At 35.4% G+C, this 18,547-nt stretch overlaps 2 protein-coding genes across 2 annotated transcripts; one reads left to right on the plus strand and one right to left on the minus strand.

Annotated features, from left to right (window-relative positions):
* Nucleotides 1–2,423: 2,423 nt before the first annotated feature.
* LOC103447482 (UDP-glycosyltransferase 76E2-like) lies at nucleotides 2,424–9,206 on the minus strand. Its single transcript, XM_008386676.4, has 3 exons — nucleotides 8,540–9,206; nucleotides 4,911–6,507; nucleotides 2,424–2,897 (listed from the first exon to the last, which is right to left on the minus strand). Exons 1-2 carry the CDS (start codon nucleotides 9,024–9,026, stop codon nucleotides 5,636–5,638), a joined length of 1,359 nt encoding a protein of 452 aa, XP_008384898.2. The 5' UTR covers nucleotides 9,027–9,206; the 3' UTR covers nucleotides 2,424–2,897; nucleotides 4,911–5,635.
* Nucleotides 9,207–14,817: 5,611 nt separating this feature from the next.
* LOC103447483 (copper transporter 1-like) lies at nucleotides 14,818–15,912 on the plus strand. Its single transcript, XM_008386677.4, has one exon. The coding sequence runs from the start codon at nucleotides 15,383–15,385 to the stop codon at nucleotides 15,863–15,865; it is 483 nt and encodes a 160-aa protein (XP_008384899.2). The 5' UTR covers nucleotides 14,818–15,382; the 3' UTR covers nucleotides 15,866–15,912.
* The last annotated feature ends 2,635 nt before the right edge of the window (nucleotides 15,913–18,547 follow it).

Here is an 18,547-nt window from a genome sequence, read left to right on the forward strand (position 1 = left end):
AGTGATAGTCGGTGTCCAGGTGCTTAATCCTGGAGTGAAACATCGGATTTGCACTCAAAGCAATAGCAGACTTATTATCACAGTATATCACAAGTGGAAAAGGTATCACCACAGCCATGTCTTTCAAAATGTTTCTAATCCATGCTACATCAGCTGCAATGTGAGCTAATGCTTTATACTCAGCTTCTGTAGAGCTTCTTGAAACTGAATTCTGCTTATTCGATTGCCATGAGATTGGATTGTTTCCAATGTAAACCACATACCCCGTGACTGACCTTCTGGTGTTAAAATCTGCAGCCCAATCCGAATCACTAAATGCAGTAATTCCCACTTCTGTATCGGCTGAGAATGTCACACCATTTTGCATAGTTCCTTTGAGAAACCTTAAAATCCTTTTAAATGCCCCAAAATGCACTTCTGTGGGAGCAGCCATGAATTGACACATAAAATTGACTGCATATGCAATATCTGGCCTTGTAAAGGTTAAATATTGTAAGGAGCCAACAATGCTGCGATACAAGCTTGGATCAGTTAACAAAGTACCTTCAGTAACCAATAAAGGATCATACGGCTTGCATGGTGTAGATGCTGGTTTGCAGGACTCCATACCAGCTTTATGTAACAAGTCCTTTATGTACTTGGATTGATTTACACAGATATCTCCATTCGATTTGTAGTTAACTTGCAGACCAAGAAAATAAGTGAGCTTTCCCATATCTTTAAGCTCAAAAACTTCAGATAACTATGTTATAACATTTTGTACCTTGCAAGAATTAGATCCAGTAAGTATAATGTCATCGACATACAACAATAGAATGATAACATCCCCATCACTATGCTTAACAAACAAACTTGAATCAGAAGCAGATGCTTTAAACCCCATTGTAGGTAAGTAACTTGTAAACTTCGAATTCCAAGCTCTTGGAGCTTGCTTAAGACCATACAAAGACTTCACCAACTTGCATACATAAGATGGCTTGGCTATATCCATAAATCCATGAGGTTGTTTCATGTAAATCTCCTCTTGTAACTCACCATGCAAAAAAAGCATTTTTGATGTCTAGCTGCCTTAATTCCTAACGATTAATTGCAGCCAATGCTAGTAATATTCTCACGGTTGTGTGTCTCACAACAGGACTAAAAGTTTCTGAGTAATCCACACCTTGTTCTTGTGAAAACCCTCGTGCAACCAACCAAGCTTTATACTTGATATAGACTCATCAGGATTCTTTTTGAGTTTATATACCCATTTGCTGCCAATAATGGACCTCTCATCTGGAGGTGGTACTAGTTCCTAAGTTCCTTGAGCCTGAAGAGAGTCATACTCAAATTGCATTGCACGTTGCCATTGTGGTATAGTAGCAGCCTTTCTGAAGGTTGTTGGTTCTGCAGAATCATTGGTACTCACAAGGAAAGAAAATCCCCCACCAAAGAATGTATCTTCAGTTAGTTGGAGTGACTGTAGTTCAGGTAATGTAGCCAAATACCCTTTGTAACTCTTCTTTGGAAATGCCTCACTCTTCAGTCTAGTAAGCATTGGGTGTGTAGATGCAACTCTAAAATCATCAGAGTCAGATAATATAGGAGATGAGATTGGAAGAATTACCTCAAGTTATGTATCATTATGGACAGGCAACATGTGTGATCTACCAGGAGGTGTAGGAGTGATGGGATGGGGATCTTGAGTTGATGATGTATCCTGTGACAGTGATAAGTCTTATGTACCTGATGCTGATACAATTGAACTTGACCTCGTTCCAGAATTATCATTAGTATTAGAAATAGACACACCATGAACCACATCATGCTCATAACTACTAGTATTGTCCCTCTGAGGAACCTGAGGTACTGTAACTGTTGGTAAAGGAACCTGAATGACAATAGGCCTGCGAATAGAAGACTGCAGTTGTTGATCTCTATTAATACTGGAATTTGAATGAATTTTGCAGGGAAAAGTCGATTCATCATGAATCACATGTCTTGACAGAATTATTTTCCTAGTTGCAACATTATAACATATAACTCCCCTTGTATCCAATAACATACCCTGCACATATCTTGCTTGCAACTTATTCGAATTGTAAGGCCTAAGAAAAGGATATACTGCAGTCCCAAAAACTTTTAAATTATGAATCTCAGGAACTTTGTCAAACAGAACTTGATATGGTGACTTCATTTCCAGTACCTTACTTGGCATTCTATTAATTAAGAAAGTTGCATAAGAACAAGCATGAACCCAAAATGAAGCAGACAAATTTGCTTCAGACATTAGAGTAAGTATTGTCTCTATACACGAAATTCTATGAACAATCCCCTTAGATTCCAGAAAATCAATAAAAAACTTTACTCATGTACTCTCATCCTCCATCAGTTTGTAAACATTTAATGGAAGTATTGAACTGGTTAAGCACAACCGCATGAAATTTCACAAATGCATTCACTGCTTCAGATTTATTAATCAGAGGAAAAATCCACAGAAACCTTGAATATTCATCAATGAAGCTAATGTAATACCTATATCCTTCAATTGACAGTTTTGGAGAAGGTCCCCATACATCTAAATGTACTCTTTCAAACATAAGACTTGCACTACTATGTTTTACAGGAAATGATTGCCTACACATTTTGCTTGAAATACATGATGAACATACTGACTCTGAAGAATCTATGGTAACTGGTACTTTAGCTGACTTTAACATAGCTTTTAGTATCTCTTCAGAGGGATGACCCAATCTCTTGTGCCAAATTGCAGTCTTTACCATTTTTCCCAGAAAACCAGCTCTTAACTCCTTTGCTACTCCATCCCTTGAATTTGATCTTGAAAACAATGTCACAGGTATGGTAAAGAGCTCCCCATCACTCTTTCCTTGGTAGATAATCACATTGGTTACCTTGTCCTGTATGAAAAACACACAATCATCACAAATAAACCAACATCCATTATCATGGCACAATTTCTTCACTGATAAAAGATTGACAGTAATATTGGGAACATGTTAAACATTTTTCAAGTATAAGAAAGTTGCTGGAGTAAGTAATGTGGTTGAACCAATATGCTTCACATCCAAAACTTGACCATTCCCTATGATTATCTTTTCTTCTCCATTATAAGCTGAGACTTGATTAAGAGTATTGACATTGGCTGTCATGTGATATGTGGCACCAGTGTCCAACACCCATGTATCAGCAGCCAAAAACCCATGTGGTTGTGAGTCATTTCTTTGTTGAGAAAGATCATGTGAACCTTGAGCAGACATAGCAGTGATTGTTGATGGTGGTAGTGCTCCCTGATAAGCATAGTTATTCCTATGATAGCAGTCCAAAGCAATATGGCCTTTCTTTTCACATATCTGACACGCCAAGAGCTGATATTGACTGACATTTGAACCATTAGTACTTCTAAAATGACAATTGGGAGCAGTATGTCCTATTCGAGAGCAAATCTAGCATTCATGTGTGATAGAAGATCTGTAGTTTGTATTACCATTCCAACTCTGCCAAGTAGACCCACTTTTAGAACCACCATTTGAAGACTGTCCATTAAAACCAGATTGTGATCCCTTGCCTTAATCAACAGAAAAACCACTATTGCCCTTGTATTTGTTATCGAAGTATGGTTTAGGATTCCTATTTGAGTTGAATGTCCCACTATTATTTTGAGAATTGAAGGGTCTTTGATTGTTCCCAATGAATCCATAGCCTCCCTGATAGTTGTTTGTTGCACCCATAACAGAGCTTTCACCCTGATAAGTGCCATTTCCTTGATATGTACCAGTGCCAAACCCTCATTGATAGCTATTTGATCCCATGTTAGAACTTTCACCCTGATACATTCCATTGAAGCCATTGGATCTGTTACCATTCACATACATTGCAGACATTGTACTTGTGAGAGATATAATCCTGGACTCAATAGTTAACTCGGCACTAAGTAGTTGAGCCCTGAAATCCTTTAAAGACATAGGACTTTCCCTTGCCAATATCACTGTCTTAATCATATCAAACTCTTGTGGCAAACCAGATAGTGTAGCAATAATAAGATCATTTTCTAACACCCTTTCACCTGCAGAGATTAACTGATCTCTTATAGCCTTCAATCTCAGTAAAAACTTGTCAACAGAATCACCTCATTTTTTAGCAGTATGAAATTCAGTTTTTAACTAATTCATTCGTGACATTGAGACAGTAGCAAATCAATCTTGCAATGCACTCCATGCTTCCCGTGATGTTTTACACCCAATCACATGCTCCATGGCATCTTCAGATAACGTAGCAATTAACAAACTAAGTAAAGCCATATACTTTTTCACCCAATTCTTGTATGCAGTTGTGATCTCATTGGTAACTCCAGTTTCAGAATGAATTAAAAATTTTGGTGGACATGGATTATCACCAGTAAAGAAATCAAACAAATCATATTCACGTAGAACTGATTGAAATTGGAAACTCCATTTAACAATGTTATCATCTTGTAATTTCACCGTTAGCATTCCTAGAAGTCCTTCAATCTTCACATATTCCACTGTATTCTCAGACATTATGCTTACTACAACCAAATTCTTCTTCGTCCACAATCAAGAAAGTTCAATAGAAACCTCCACAATCAGAGTCAAGATTACACAACAACAAGACTCCTTCGAAAAACAGCCTTCAACACACCAAGATTCAATCAAGAAACAAAAAACCCTCTTCAGCAATCGGCCTTTAAAGAAGAGAAATGACTAAACAACAATATGGCAATCGGCCTTCAACAATATTTCATACTCTGGCAATCGGCCTTTAACGGAGTAATAAGCAAATATCAATCAACCAAGAATGACAATCACCTTATAATTCTTCAGAATTTCGAACAAATAATGGCAATCGGCCTTATAAGCAAACAATTCATCAATCCAGAAAGAAATACTCACTGACACATATTATCAAACAGCGGAGTGCACAGACCTTTTCTCTGTTGAAACCCCATGATTCGATCACCAAGAAACTGCATCAAGAGCAGCAAACCCTCCAAACAGACAGAAGAACCACAAATCACACAGCGAAAAACAAACGAAAAATCACCATGGATCGACCTCCGGCGATAATACCATATTAACACTACACTCAGTATCGAAGAAGAAGAAAAGCAAAGAAGAAATATTGCAGAAGAATGTAGAGAGAAAGAGAGAGAGAGAGAGTGAATGATCTTTTGTATTGAATGAATTAATATGCGATTACAAGGATTTCTGTTATATAGGCAACAGCCTTAGCTTCACAGATAAGCAACTAATAGTACAACTAACTTTCTTATCCTTTATAACAGTTTACCAACAATCCTAACAACCTTTGCTGATGTGTAAGCCACCTGTCAAACTTTGCTGCTATATTACTAGCTGATGTGTATATCTCTGTCAACAGGTTAAACAAGTGAAAACCCCAAAATGAAAGAACAGAAAGCCAATGATTTGTTCAAAATGATTTACTATATATGTTTGTCAGTCAACATAGTCCATGTTTGTATCAACTACATTATAGTGATTGGCCAAAATTGTATTAACTAATGCATTAGGATACAAAGTTTTATTCCATTAGATGCAGGAAGCCTTATTACGAAATCTTATATGCATACAAAAACCAGTTGGCTACAATTAGATTCTTAGAATGACCTAATAAGATCTACAAGATCATTCAAGGAACCATAAAGAGAGCCACTCCTAAAACTCGCTTCTATTTTCTCCTTCAATTCCAAGGCTCTCACCCTCATTTCCTTCCCCTTAATATCTACCATAAGTTTTCTAACTGCTCTCTCTATCTCTCCTCTCTCTATCTCATTCTCCAATTGTATGCCTATTTTCCATACTTGGCTGAGATACCTTGCATGTACCTTCTGATCGTAGGAAAACGGCTTGCATATCATTGGAACCCCCTCAGATATACTTTCCAGGGTTGAGTTCCAACCACAATGGCTCCAAAACCCGCCAACTGCGTTGTGAGCCAGAATTTCCTTCTGCGGTGCCCATTTCACAATGCAACCTCTTTTTCCTATAGCTTTTTTGAAACCTTGAGGCAATAGATCAATCCAATCTGAACCACAAACTGAGCCAGGTCTTATCACCCACAAGAATGGTTGCTCGCTGTTAGCTAATCCCCAAGCCATTTCATCTAGATCTTTCTCGGCGATGGAGGCTAGACTCCCCAAGCTTACATAGATAACTGAGTTATGAGATTGCTTGTCAAGCCACGCAATGCAGCTGGTGTCCTCTTCTACTAAACTACTAGAGGCAGCTGTTGCAATCTTGTGAAGAGGACCTATAGAGAAGATTGGAACTTGGCATTGCTGCTGGATCTGTTCTAGTGATGATTGTTCAAGGCAGTCCGGGGTGTTCCAAATGATGGCTGAGGATGTCCTCACATTCTGTGCATTCACCATTAGTTTCGAATAATTTTCAAGCGTGTCAAAAGTGGAGATGGGCAGATCCTTGAATCTGAGGGGATGAAGCTCAAGCACCGGTTTCAGTGACAATGAGTCTGTGATCCAGAGTTTGTCATAGTTATAAGTAAGAAAAATTAACCGAACACGTTAAGTAATAAGACGACGTATGGATTAGGTTCTTCCCTCATTGTCACAAAGAACATTAGTTGAAAGGGGTGTGATATCCACACACCCCTTTTTACTTCTCTCACCCCTTTTAATTTTCAGCCGTCGGATCGGATGAATTAAAGAAGATCAAAGGGCAGAAATTAACAAGGGGTGTGGGAGAAGTAAAAAGGAGTGTGTGGATAGCACACCCCTAGTTGAAAATAAAAGGTTTAGGATAAATTTAGAATTCTCTACAATCTCACAATTCTTAAATATAACTTCAAATTTTTATTCTTCTCCAATAAGAGGTAGTTATAGGATTACAAATGAGCAATACTAGGAAATAAATCAAAGCAATCATTTGTCCACATGACAAGGAAACTTAGACCAAATCAAATCATATAAAAACACTAATTAAATAATATAAATTCACTAATCAAATCAAATCCTAAAATACTTTCTTTTAATTTTCCAACACCCCCTCAAACTGATGATGTGAAATCATGAGTTTGCCAAGAAGGAAATCGGATTTAATTCAACACCCCTTCAAGGGACCACACATTAAGTGAGCCAAATCTGCAAGAAATCTTAATTGATATGCTGAAACTGACGCCAGTCTTTTCAAAAGGTAAACAAATCACAATGCGTCAAAACTAACGTCTCTTTTCGAATGCCCAGCTGGAACTAACGCCAATCTTTTCGAAAGCCCAACTAGAACAAACACCTCTTTCGATAGCCTGACTAACAAATCATAACCTCGGAACTAACGCTTTTTTTCGAAAGCCCAGTTGGAACTAACGCTAATCTTTTCGAAAGCCCAATTGGAACTACCTTGTTTTTTCGAAATGCCAATAAATAAATCTATTGTTATGTTGGAGCTAACGCCTCTTTTCGAAAGTTCAGTTAGCGGTAATGCCTATTTTCGAAAGTCCAATTGAAATAAACGCTAATCTTTTTTAAAGCCCAACTAAAACCAAGGTTCTAAAAAATGTTAGGCGCTAGTTGAGCGGCGAGCTGGGGCCTAGCACTTAGGCCGCTAGGTGGATTTATATTTTTAAATAAATTTACTATATAATATATGAATAAGTACATGTTTACAACAAAAAAAGGAACTTGTATAGGAAATTTGAGAAAGATAAAATGAAAAATAAAAGAATACATAAATAAATATTTATTATAAAATATGAGTATTGTGTAAAATTTTAAAAATTTTCTAAGATCCTAAGTTTTAAATTATCATTGGACCTCAAAAGACTTTTAATAAAAGAAACTCTAACCACAAACCAATAGTCATCACCCACCCACCTCACTTTTCTCTCAAATGGCTAAATTTTTTAAATAATTGGGCCAAAGAAATAGTTAATTCATAAGTTTTTTAATATTTTTGCTTTTATCCGGCGTGGGAGACTGGGATTCACCCACCTACTCCTTAATCCTTGTCCATCTAATAGCTTCAATATAATAGATTCTCTCTGCAGATGGCGAAGTCTCTCTCTTCTCACTCTGCAATTTACTCTCATCCTCCTCTCTCATTCTATCTCTGCTTAAACCACCTTCACTCCCATCCTCCTCCTCTGGGGTTTGTGCAGAACCCATCTTCAGAACCACCTTCTGCAGAACCCATCTTCACTTAGTAAAGCATAACGATAAGTTTGAGGTTGTCGGAAATCGCAGCTGCGAGTTGCAGATGTGAGTTGTAGATGGTGAATCGGTTGCAGATGGTGACGAATGAGCAAAATTAGGAAATAAATCAAAACAATCATTTGTCTACAAGACAAGGAAACCTAGACCAAATCAAATCATAACAAAACTCTAATTAAATCATATAAAATCACTAATTAAATCAAATCCTAAAATACTTTCCTGTTTGTTTTCCAACAATATTTAGGTCTACTACTATTGCTGAGCATGGGAATTAATTTGTTCCGTCAATTTTGTAATTATATTTATTAAAAATGGAGGGGAAAAGGAGGTACGAACCTGGAAGTGGGAAAGGAATATAACCTTTTGAATGGAGTTGTAGGAGAGCACTGCGAGCAATGAAATTGGTAGCGCTATTAGGCCGTAAGATGAGGCTTGGGATGTTTAGGTTATTGGCCACAGGTTCCGGAAAGTACATGAGTTCGTCATGGATGATGCAGGTGATGTCGTTCCGTGCTTCTTGCTTCATCACTTGAGTCAGGCATTGTTGGAAGCTTTCTTTGCAATTGGCGTTAATAGCTAATAGAATGCCTATTAGATTCCCAGACGAAATCTGGCCTGCAGTTAAGCCGTCTGGTATTGAAAGAAAGGTGAAGTTATGGTGGTTTGAAGGGTTTGGAGAGTTGAAGTGGGTGTGAACAACTGTAATGGAAAAGCCCTTTGAGTGGAGGAAGGCACCCAGCTGAAGCATTGGATTTAAGTGGCCTTGGTAAGGAGCTGGGACTAACACCAACGTCCTTTGACTCCTCTGTGTTTTCTTTTCCATTTCCCTCCCTTAATCTTTCTCTCTAGCTCTCTCTCACTTACACATAGCTAGGCACACTCAAATATCTTTCTCTCTAGCTCGACTTTCTTATACTGTATGCAATAAAGATTACTGCTATTTCAGAGAAATTTTGAAAAGTAGCCAACTTTTAGAAATTTTAGACTTTTGGCCGAATTGTTTAGACTTTATTTTAAGAGTAAATTATATATATGGCCCCTTAACTTTAACTCAATTGAAATAATGGTCCTTCAACTAAACATTTATTACCATTAGTCCCTCGACTCATCAAAACGTGCAATTATGGTCCCTCAACTAAAAATTCATTATCTTTGATCCCTCAACTTTAATTCAACTGGAGAAATTGTCCATTAGCTTTAACCCAATTGGAGTAATGGTCCTTTCAACATAACTCGTTTTGACAAAATTTTTTACGTAGTTGACGAAAATGACCATAATTACACACTTTGATGAGTTGAGGGACCCTAATTATATAAATGGTTATTCCAACATAACTTATTTTAACAAAATTTTGAAGAAATTTATGAAAATGACTATAGCTGCACATTTTGATAAGTTGAGGGACCAATGGTAATTGATTTTTAGTTGAGGGACCATTACACTAATTTGGTTAAAGTTCAGAGATCATTGCTACAATTTACTCTTATTTTAACCACTGGAGGGGTCTCTAGCATTCTCTAGTGGGGTACTAGCGGAAGATCGCCTGAGGGGGCCTCGACTAGCTAGCTATATATATTTTCAAAATGGATCATGAGATTCTGTATTTAGATTTCGTGCATTACCTGTATTTTGTTACATCTTAACTATTCTCATAATCTAATGACTCAAGACATGACATCAAATTTAATAGTTAATTCCAATTTAAAACTGTTAAGTTTAAATAAAATAAAAGTAAAAAACAAAAACAATACAAAACCTATCAAAAGCCACACCCCGACAACACCCACATGGACGGAGGGAGGTAAGGCCCAGTGGGGGCACATGCCCCCTCTCATGCCTTTTTTTTTCATTACAAATTATTCAATTAAGCTCATTACAAATTATTCAATTAATCATTCCTATTTTTTTGCTTTGCAGATTATTCAATTAATCATATTAAAATAGTGAAAATCCTCTTTTAGTTTTTAAATGCCCATTCGTCTTGAATATTTTTTTCACGCACTAATATCTAAACCTTGTTGAGTTGCATGTATTTGGTTAATTAGTACAAATGAGTATTAGATTGTCAACAATTAAAGACAAAAATAGACAATAGAGTAATAAAATTAGGCACTTTGTAATTAATTTTTTCAACATTTGTAAAAGAACTAGTTTTATTTGTCCAAAAAAGGAGCTCAAATTTTTTAAGGTGCCCCCTTTGAGTTAAATTTCTGGTTTCGTCCCTGAACACCCATTACCCAGTCCACCCCACCCCACCGGCGGCAATCAAAAACCTATTCTTGCAATTAATTTGTTTAAAAGTAGTTTTAGTTTTTTCTATTTGGCACACATGTTTTACACACTTCGTTAAGATGTTGCTGATTGAACTTTTTAGGTAGAATTTTATCTTGTTCATAATATAGTACAGAGATGCCAGATTTTTATGCAGACGGTGAAAAAGACGAAGAATTAAATTGAAGTTAACTATTAAATTTGATGTGTCATATTTTGTCATTAGATTATGAGAATGGTTAAGATGTAGCAAAATGCGGATAAATACGCTAAGTTTAAATGTAGAGATTCATAATCAATCTTAAGAAATGAAGACATACTAAAATCATTAGGCCTGGTTTGTTAGAGAATTTTGGTTTGGATAAGATTATTCATTATATCGAAGAAACTTGGAAGAAATGAATGACGATTTTTCTATTTCTATCCAAGTTGAAGGTTATGATTATAAACAAACATTCCTTTTAATCCTATCATTTTTGTGATAATTAGTATGGATATCTTTTATTAGCGTGTAATCTTCAATTTAAACAAAAGTAATAATTGTCATCCATTTCTTGCTTCAAAGTGACTAGTGATATACAAGCCAACCCCATCTAACAGAATGAAGCCGTAATGTGTTAAAAAGGCTAGTTTTTTAATTTTGCTCTAGTCCTTCTCACTAGGTAGGCCAATTAATCAATAATATTGTCTATTTTCTTAAATTCTTTAGTACATAAGCATGTGGTTCTCAGCATAGCTTGTTTATATTCTTAATCAAATGTTACATCGTCGTGTCTATTCAAAATGTTCGTACTGTGCATGTATTCGTCATGCATGACCTTTTATAGCAGCCAAATGTGTTTATCAGTCCATGTCTTCTTGGATTAAGATAGGATCTGATTTCTCATTCTCGTAAAGGAGTGGTTGAAACTTGAAAATCTATTCCAGCCTACAGGATTTGGATCCTCTCATGAGCCCAAGGAGAGGATTCTCCTGATCAAAATACGTGGGCCGTTGGATTTTCATCAAACGGCTATAATTATTATAATTTTAAAAAAATCTCTCTATTTGTAACCGTTGGATAAAAATTTAACGGTCCACGTGTCTTGGTCAGAAGGATCCTCTCTTTGGGCTCAGGAGAGGATCCAAATCCCAGCCTACATGATACTGTGTTTGTACAATAATAAGAGAAATGCTAAAACTTTCTCAACAGTGGAACTCTATGAATTTTTTATCACTTTGTATTTTGCACAATGTTTTATAATATTGCTACATAAAAAAACAAAAAAAAACACATTAAATTGCGAGATGATAGAGCGTCGATAGAGAATTCATTTTTAAGAGAGATCCCTTACCATTTCTCTTATAATAATTCACTTTTCATGTTCTTATTAGGTATCCCCTTAATAATTATTTCGGCTTTCATTTTAGTATAACACAAAGAAGAAATGAATTGGCAAAATGAGAGAAAGAAGTAAATAAAAGTACTGAAATTTTTTAACATATACTAAAACTCAAAATGAACTGAGATAGTGTTCATAAGCACAATGTTCTCTCCATTTTGTCTTCACATTTTTACCATGATTCCACTATGTCCCTAAGATTTCCTTCTCTCTTTTTTTTCCCTTCCTTCTCCCTTCTCTTGCACCTTCTTTCATTAGTCAGGTCAGTTTTCACATCAATTCTTCTATTTATTATTTGTTTGTTTCATTAGAAAATCTCACGGAAAATATCACAAAAAATGATTGAATTGTATTACATCTCACATCAATTCTTCTATTTATTATCTGCTTGTTTCCACAGAAAATCTCACGGAAAATATCGAAAAAAAATGATTGAATTGTATTATATCTCACATCAATTCTTCTATTTATTATTTATTATCTACGACATGGGCAACTTGTTGGGTAGCTTGGGTTAGTGCTACGGGTGGATTCGGCTTCAAACAGTTAGGTTTTTGGGCCTGTGGCTTGAAAAAAACCTGGGCCTCATGCCCGTGGGTTGCAGCTGCAACGACAGCGTGGACTGCTGCTTGATGGCCACGTGGTGGTTGCTAAGCAGTGGCAGTGGTGATGGTCGTGCTCTGCGACGGTGTGGCTCATCTTACCGTCACGTTGAGCCTCCAGGATCATAGACGTGGGGCTATGTCTTTGCCTTCATTCTCTAGTCTAAATCCTTGAATTCCGTTTGTCGTGATTTCTGAATTTTTCCACCATCGTATTTCTTCCTTAGGGCTATTGAAAGAATTTATATAAATAAAAAAATAAAAAAAAATCTAGGAATAGGAACGTGTGGGAAAATTTATGTAAAAAAGGGTAAAATTTGAAACGTGAATGCGAACCTTCTTCGAGTGTTCGAATGAAGATCTCAATGAAAGCACCAATTTGTGGTAGCAAAAATCTGCCGTTTTCAATCTTGACAAATTTGTACCTACAAAATAACCAACACCCTTGATCAGAGGCCAAAGCCACACGTGCTATGAGGTGGGGAAGGTGGTTTGGTCAATGGATCTTCGATGCCTAGCCATGGGGTTTGGGTTTTGCCTTACACATGGCCGCATCTTATTAACCAAGGTGTGTCATCTGTTGGAAGAGTGAGGAAAGAATATTTCCAAGATATGAATTAGGAGAAAATATTTTGGGATAATAGTGGAAGTATCCAAAATTGATTGTAATAAGGATTCCTCACTTGATTGAGTTGATTTTCAATTGATAATGTATTAAAAATAGGATTCAACAATTAACCATATCTTTAATATCTTTGACTTTTCCATGTCATGAGCATGAGAGCTTTGAGCAGTCGTCGTCCACTGCTTGAACTTTTAGGGCTACTGAGCTGGGCATGGGAATATTTGTGTGCCCTTCCTATTGAGTGCAATCTTGTCTTTCTTGAGAAAAAAGTTCCATTTGTCGTCTCCAAGATTTTTGGAGTTATTTTTTGGCTCCACATATATCTTTTATTGTTTGATTCAATTCTCTAGTTTGACGATTTTTATGCCCACACCTAATAGCATAAATAGATAAAGGTGTTACTCTCTTTTTGTCGAGCAAACCTTACATATCTTTCTTGTAATTATCCAATGTTTACGGAAAATAAAGGGTTTTTAGTAAAATTGGTCACTAAGATTAGCATAACTCCTCACTTTAGTTCATGAAATTTGAAATTGTTAGAAGTGGTTCTTGAGTTTGACCACCATATTAATCATTTTGGTCGTTTCGTGAAAAGTTATGTTAAATAAAGATAAAATGAAAAAATACCCTCAATTTAATTACCAAATTGGCCAAAATGATTGACAAAATTGAAGATATTTTTATCATTTTCTTATTTACTTAAAAAAGATTTTTCACATAATGACTAAAATGATTGATGGTGGACAAATTCAGAAATCACTTTTATTGATTTCAAATCTCAAATATCGAAGTGATGAGTTATGCCAATTTCAAAGACCAACTTGACTAAATAACACATATAATTACTTAATTTTTCCTTCAAAAAAAAAAAGTTACCCAGTGTAAATCGCTAATTTTGGTCAAAATTAATTAGTTCAACACCTAGCAATTTAACTATGTCAAAACCACCTCACTACTACTGCTCTTCACCTTCATCCGTTGGCTGTCTATTTTGTATCATCTGACACCGCTGGATGCGCCAAAGGGACTTAGACAGCATTGTCTTATTTGCCCAATGCATGTAGGGTCGTGCGCCACATGTCGTTTCAATCTCATAGGATAATTATAAAATAAAAAATAAAAAAATAAAAGATAAGGGAAAATTGGTAAATTCAAACTTTGGTTTTTTTTTCCTTTCAAAAATTAAGCAGTAGCAGTTGTTGTTGATGGAATTTAGAACTCGTTTAAAAATGCTATTAAAAATGAGTAAAAAAAATTCGGCGAAAATGATTTTTGAAAATCTAATTAAATCCTAAAAAAAGAACTTAAGTGTTTCACATATCTGGTGCTTTTAAAAAAAATACTGAAAAAGCTTTTAGAATTTAAAATCAATTTTATAAGAAACGTTTTTAGTCATTTTAAAAACAATTTCAAAAGATAACTTGTTCAGTTAGTTTAATAGCATTTTCATAATCAATTTCACTGAAAATACTTTTAGACAAAACAATGCGTCAATGTGGTAAATTTTTTATACCGTAGTTCGATTTCTTTTTCGATTTACATGAATTTGGTATAATAATAATTTTATCATCTGTGTAAAAAAGGGTAGCAATGAATCACCGTCCACCAATGGCTTTTCAGGTGAATCTGGGACCATGTAGATTTATATTGTCCAGATTATTAATACAAGTAATTGACAATTCCCAAACCAAGATAAGGAAGAATAAAAACACAAAGAAAGAAAGATATATTGGCTATTCAAACGGTAACAATCACGGATGATGTTCACGTACGTGAACCCGGGGCCATGTATAATATTGTCCAGAGAATACATAAATGAGAAGGTAAATATACGATTGAACGTTGAATAAATAATAAATTGATTAGTGATATTATGAAACGGTGAAAATTTTATCACTCTAATTTTTCTCCATTTGCATTCTTTCTTGTTCTTTTTGTACCTTTTAATTGAGTAAATAAAATCAGAATCAAAACATATACCAATGAAAGTAGTAGAAACATGAAAAATATGAGTGCAAAAATTGCTAAAATTGAATTCGTGTATATTTGTTAAATAATGATTTTTAATATTATTTTCATTCACTTGTTAATTTGCTATGGTTGCACTGTAATTTACCAAAATCCTAATTTTCCCAGTTCAGTTTTACCTTTGTACTACATAGTACGAGCCCCGATGTACTACCAGAGACTCATCAGAAATAGAAATACCCAAAGTAAATACCGACGAGAGAGCCCTCACTCATTTCAACAGCCCAACAGAAGCAAATTTGAGAGAGAGAATCAGAGAGAGAGAGAGAGATGGATGGTATGGATCACGGCCATGGAATGGGTGGCATGGCATCACCGGCGCCACCATCGTCATCCATGACGAACGGCACGATGATGATGCACCATAAGATGATGATGCACATGACCTTCTTTTGGGGCACAAAGGCGGAAGTACTCTTCTCCAAATGGCCAGGCACAAACACCGGCATGTATTACGTATCCCTACTCTTTGTGTTTGCCCTAGCTGTCCTCGTCGAGTGGCTCTCCCACTGCCGTCTGATCAGGGCCGGCGGAAGCGACGTCGTTTGTGGACTGGCTCAGACTCTTTTGCATGCAGTTAGGGTTGGGTTGGCTTATTTGGTGATGTTGGCGGTCATGTCGTTTAATGCTGGGGTGTTTCTTGTGGCGGTGGCTGGGCATACTGTAGGGTTCTTGCTTTTTGGGAGTAAGGTTTTTAAGAAGAAATCGGATGTTGATGATAAGGTTTCTGATCTTCCTCCAATGAGTTGTTGATTATGTATTTTATTTATGGAATTAATTAGGGCATATTGGGTTTTGAATTTTTTACTTGAATTAAATTTTTTTTCCAGATTATGATAAGAATTTTGTGTGGTGAACCTGAAAATAATTTAGTATTACTAGGCCCATCCTATTATTCTATTTCTACACCCACGTTATAAGTCCATCCACCATAAAAAATAAGAAAAATAACCTACTATCTTCCCACCGACCATTATCTCCAAAGTACCCTTCCAATTTCCACCCTTGACACCGTTCACCAGCACAGCCTACCCCTTCCCATAGCCATATTACTGACCGATGAGAAGCACAGAAACTGACATCCATATTGCTTCTCTAGCCTGTTCTCCCATCTATTTTTTTATTATTTAAATAATATTTTAATATAAGGAAAATGATTATATTTATATGACTGAAATAGAGGGAAGTAAAACAGCGACCACCCTTCTGCACTTTTTACAACCATCCCGACTATCCCCATGGCTGACCACGGAGGTGATGCAACAATAGAACAAAAAGTCAGTCGCTCAACCAAACATAGAATCAAAGCCGAAAGAATAAGAAGTGAAATCGGTAGAGAAAGAAACTCAATTGGCATCCATATATGACTTGATGCATTCAGTGTGTTTGGGATTTGTATTATGTACGACGGACTTGACGAATACAAAGATCAATTCATGATTCAATAATTTAGGGTCCAATAAACATAAATTAAAATTTAGAAGGAATAAAGTGACGACGAGACGTTTGGGAATTAAGATTACGAGTTGCTAGGAGTGTGGGTGGAAGTGAACGATCTGACATTGTTTTTTCCTTGTCCTTATTTGACATTTTACGTGAGGATAAATTGGTAATTAATTTTTTTTAATAAAGAGTGGTGTAGAAATAAGACAGTGGGATGGTAATAGTAGCACTCAAATAATTCATTGTTCGGTTCAAATTTTAGGCAGAATTATCCCTATTTTTTTGGTCAAAGACTCTCAAAAGGGAGTTTCCAAAAAAAAAAAAAAAAGGGGCTCTGAAAAGGGTATTAATTATTTGCTTAAGTTAGGTTTTATATGTGTGGTTGTGAAGGGGGAAGTTGAGCTTTTACAGTCATCTGCCCATGTGTTCATGTTAGATCATCTTTAAAAGAGATGTTAAAAATATTACATAGACATATAATAGTAACAAATGATATATTATTTTCTTCAACCGAGATGTCAAAGCTGACATGGATAAAGAAATGTCAAATTTGAAGCTACCTTCGAATAAGATTTTGCTATTTCCAAATGCATTCCACTTACCTTACCTTAAATGCTAGAACATTTAAGTATTATTTTATTATTTTTAGACCAATAACAACATAACTTTTATATTTTAGTTTAAAATTAACATAAATGAAACAATAAATTTTGGCATATCAAGTGGAAGGGAAATATTGACGGTATGTCAAATTGCTAAGCCAGTCATCAAATTGAAATTTGATGTTTTGAATTTGATGTCTCCTTTGGAGATGCTCTAACAGTAAGGCAAGTCATCTGCCCATGTGTCACCAATAAAGACTTAAAATATTTTGAAATTGAATAATGGTGGGAGGCAATTATATTTTTATAAATCATACGATGTAATTGTTAATGATTGAATTATTATTTAAGTATTAAACTAACATATTTATATTTTTTTTAGTGACACAAATATAGTCTAAAAAATTAGTCTATCTATTATTACTCTTTTGAATTTGACAAAAGTGTGAAAAGTGTAAGTTTAATTGATTCCTAGCATTACTCTTCTAAATATTACATGTAGGAGTTTGAATACATGTAGGGGAATTCAAACTCGAGGCACTCGAATTTGAGTTCTAACATCGATAAGATATGCTAATTTTTCATTTAAATTTAAGTTGTGTTTGATATCCGGCAATGGATTCCTGGAAAATCATTTTTTTTTCTTTTCTTTTCTTTGCTTTTATTTTTTCTTCCGACATTTCCATGAACTCACCGAACATGAATGTTGTGATTATTTAGTGATGAGCAAGGATCGATTCTACAAAAGACATAATTAATTAAAGTAAAAGCAACAACCAAGCTTAAGAATGCATGCTAAGCTATATATGAATCTATTTTATAAAATAAAGCAAACAATAGAAACTAAACAAAACCAAACAGTAAAAAAAAGGAAGAACAAAACAATGGATGAGGGATTGTGATGAATTATGGTTACACTCTATGAATAGTGAGCTTAAGGTTTTGAAATTCACTCTCAGTCTTCCGCTTCTTAAATTAATGCACCTCTTAGGCAAGTTAAGACTTTATTCTTGAAGTTAACTTACATAAAGATTTTGGTCCAATTCAATATGAAATCTTATTTAATTTCCCCCATAATCATAACAAAAATGCTTGATTCTTGTATGCAACTAGCATTGCCCCATTTCTTTCTACAACCGCGTAGCTTGTCTTTTGTTCTTGATTTTTTGGAGGTCTTTTGATATAGGTCCAGTCAACTTTACGAAATGCATAAAAAAAATATTTAGTCAAAATGGTATTTGAGATTGTAATAACTTTTCACTTAGTCCATGAGATTTAAGATCGATTGAAGTGGTTACTGAGTTTGTTCATTGTCAATCATTTTGGTTGTTTCGTGAAAAATCTCCAGTAAAAGTCCAAAATAACAAGAACACCCTCAAATTTGTCAAAT

The sequence above is a fragment of the Malus domestica genome, chromosome 11 (assembly GCF_042453785.1).
Source record: "Malus domestica chromosome 11, GDT2T_hap1".
Lineage (NCBI taxonomy): Eukaryota > Viridiplantae > Streptophyta > Magnoliopsida > Rosales > Rosaceae > Malus > Malus domestica.

Coding starts and splice junctions, on each gene's coding strand:
- LOC103447483 (XM_008386677.4), top strand. CDS start 15,383: ATGGATGGTATGGATCACGGCCATGGAATGGGTGGCATGGCATCACCG.
- LOC103447482 (XM_008386676.4), bottom strand. CDS start 9,026: ATGGAAAAGAAAACACAGAGGAGTCAAAGGACGTTGGTGTTAGTCCCA. Junction 6,508..8,539: donor TATTCCTTTCCCACTTCCAG/GTTCGTACCTCC, acceptor TCTGGATCACAG/ACTCATTGTCACTGAAACCG.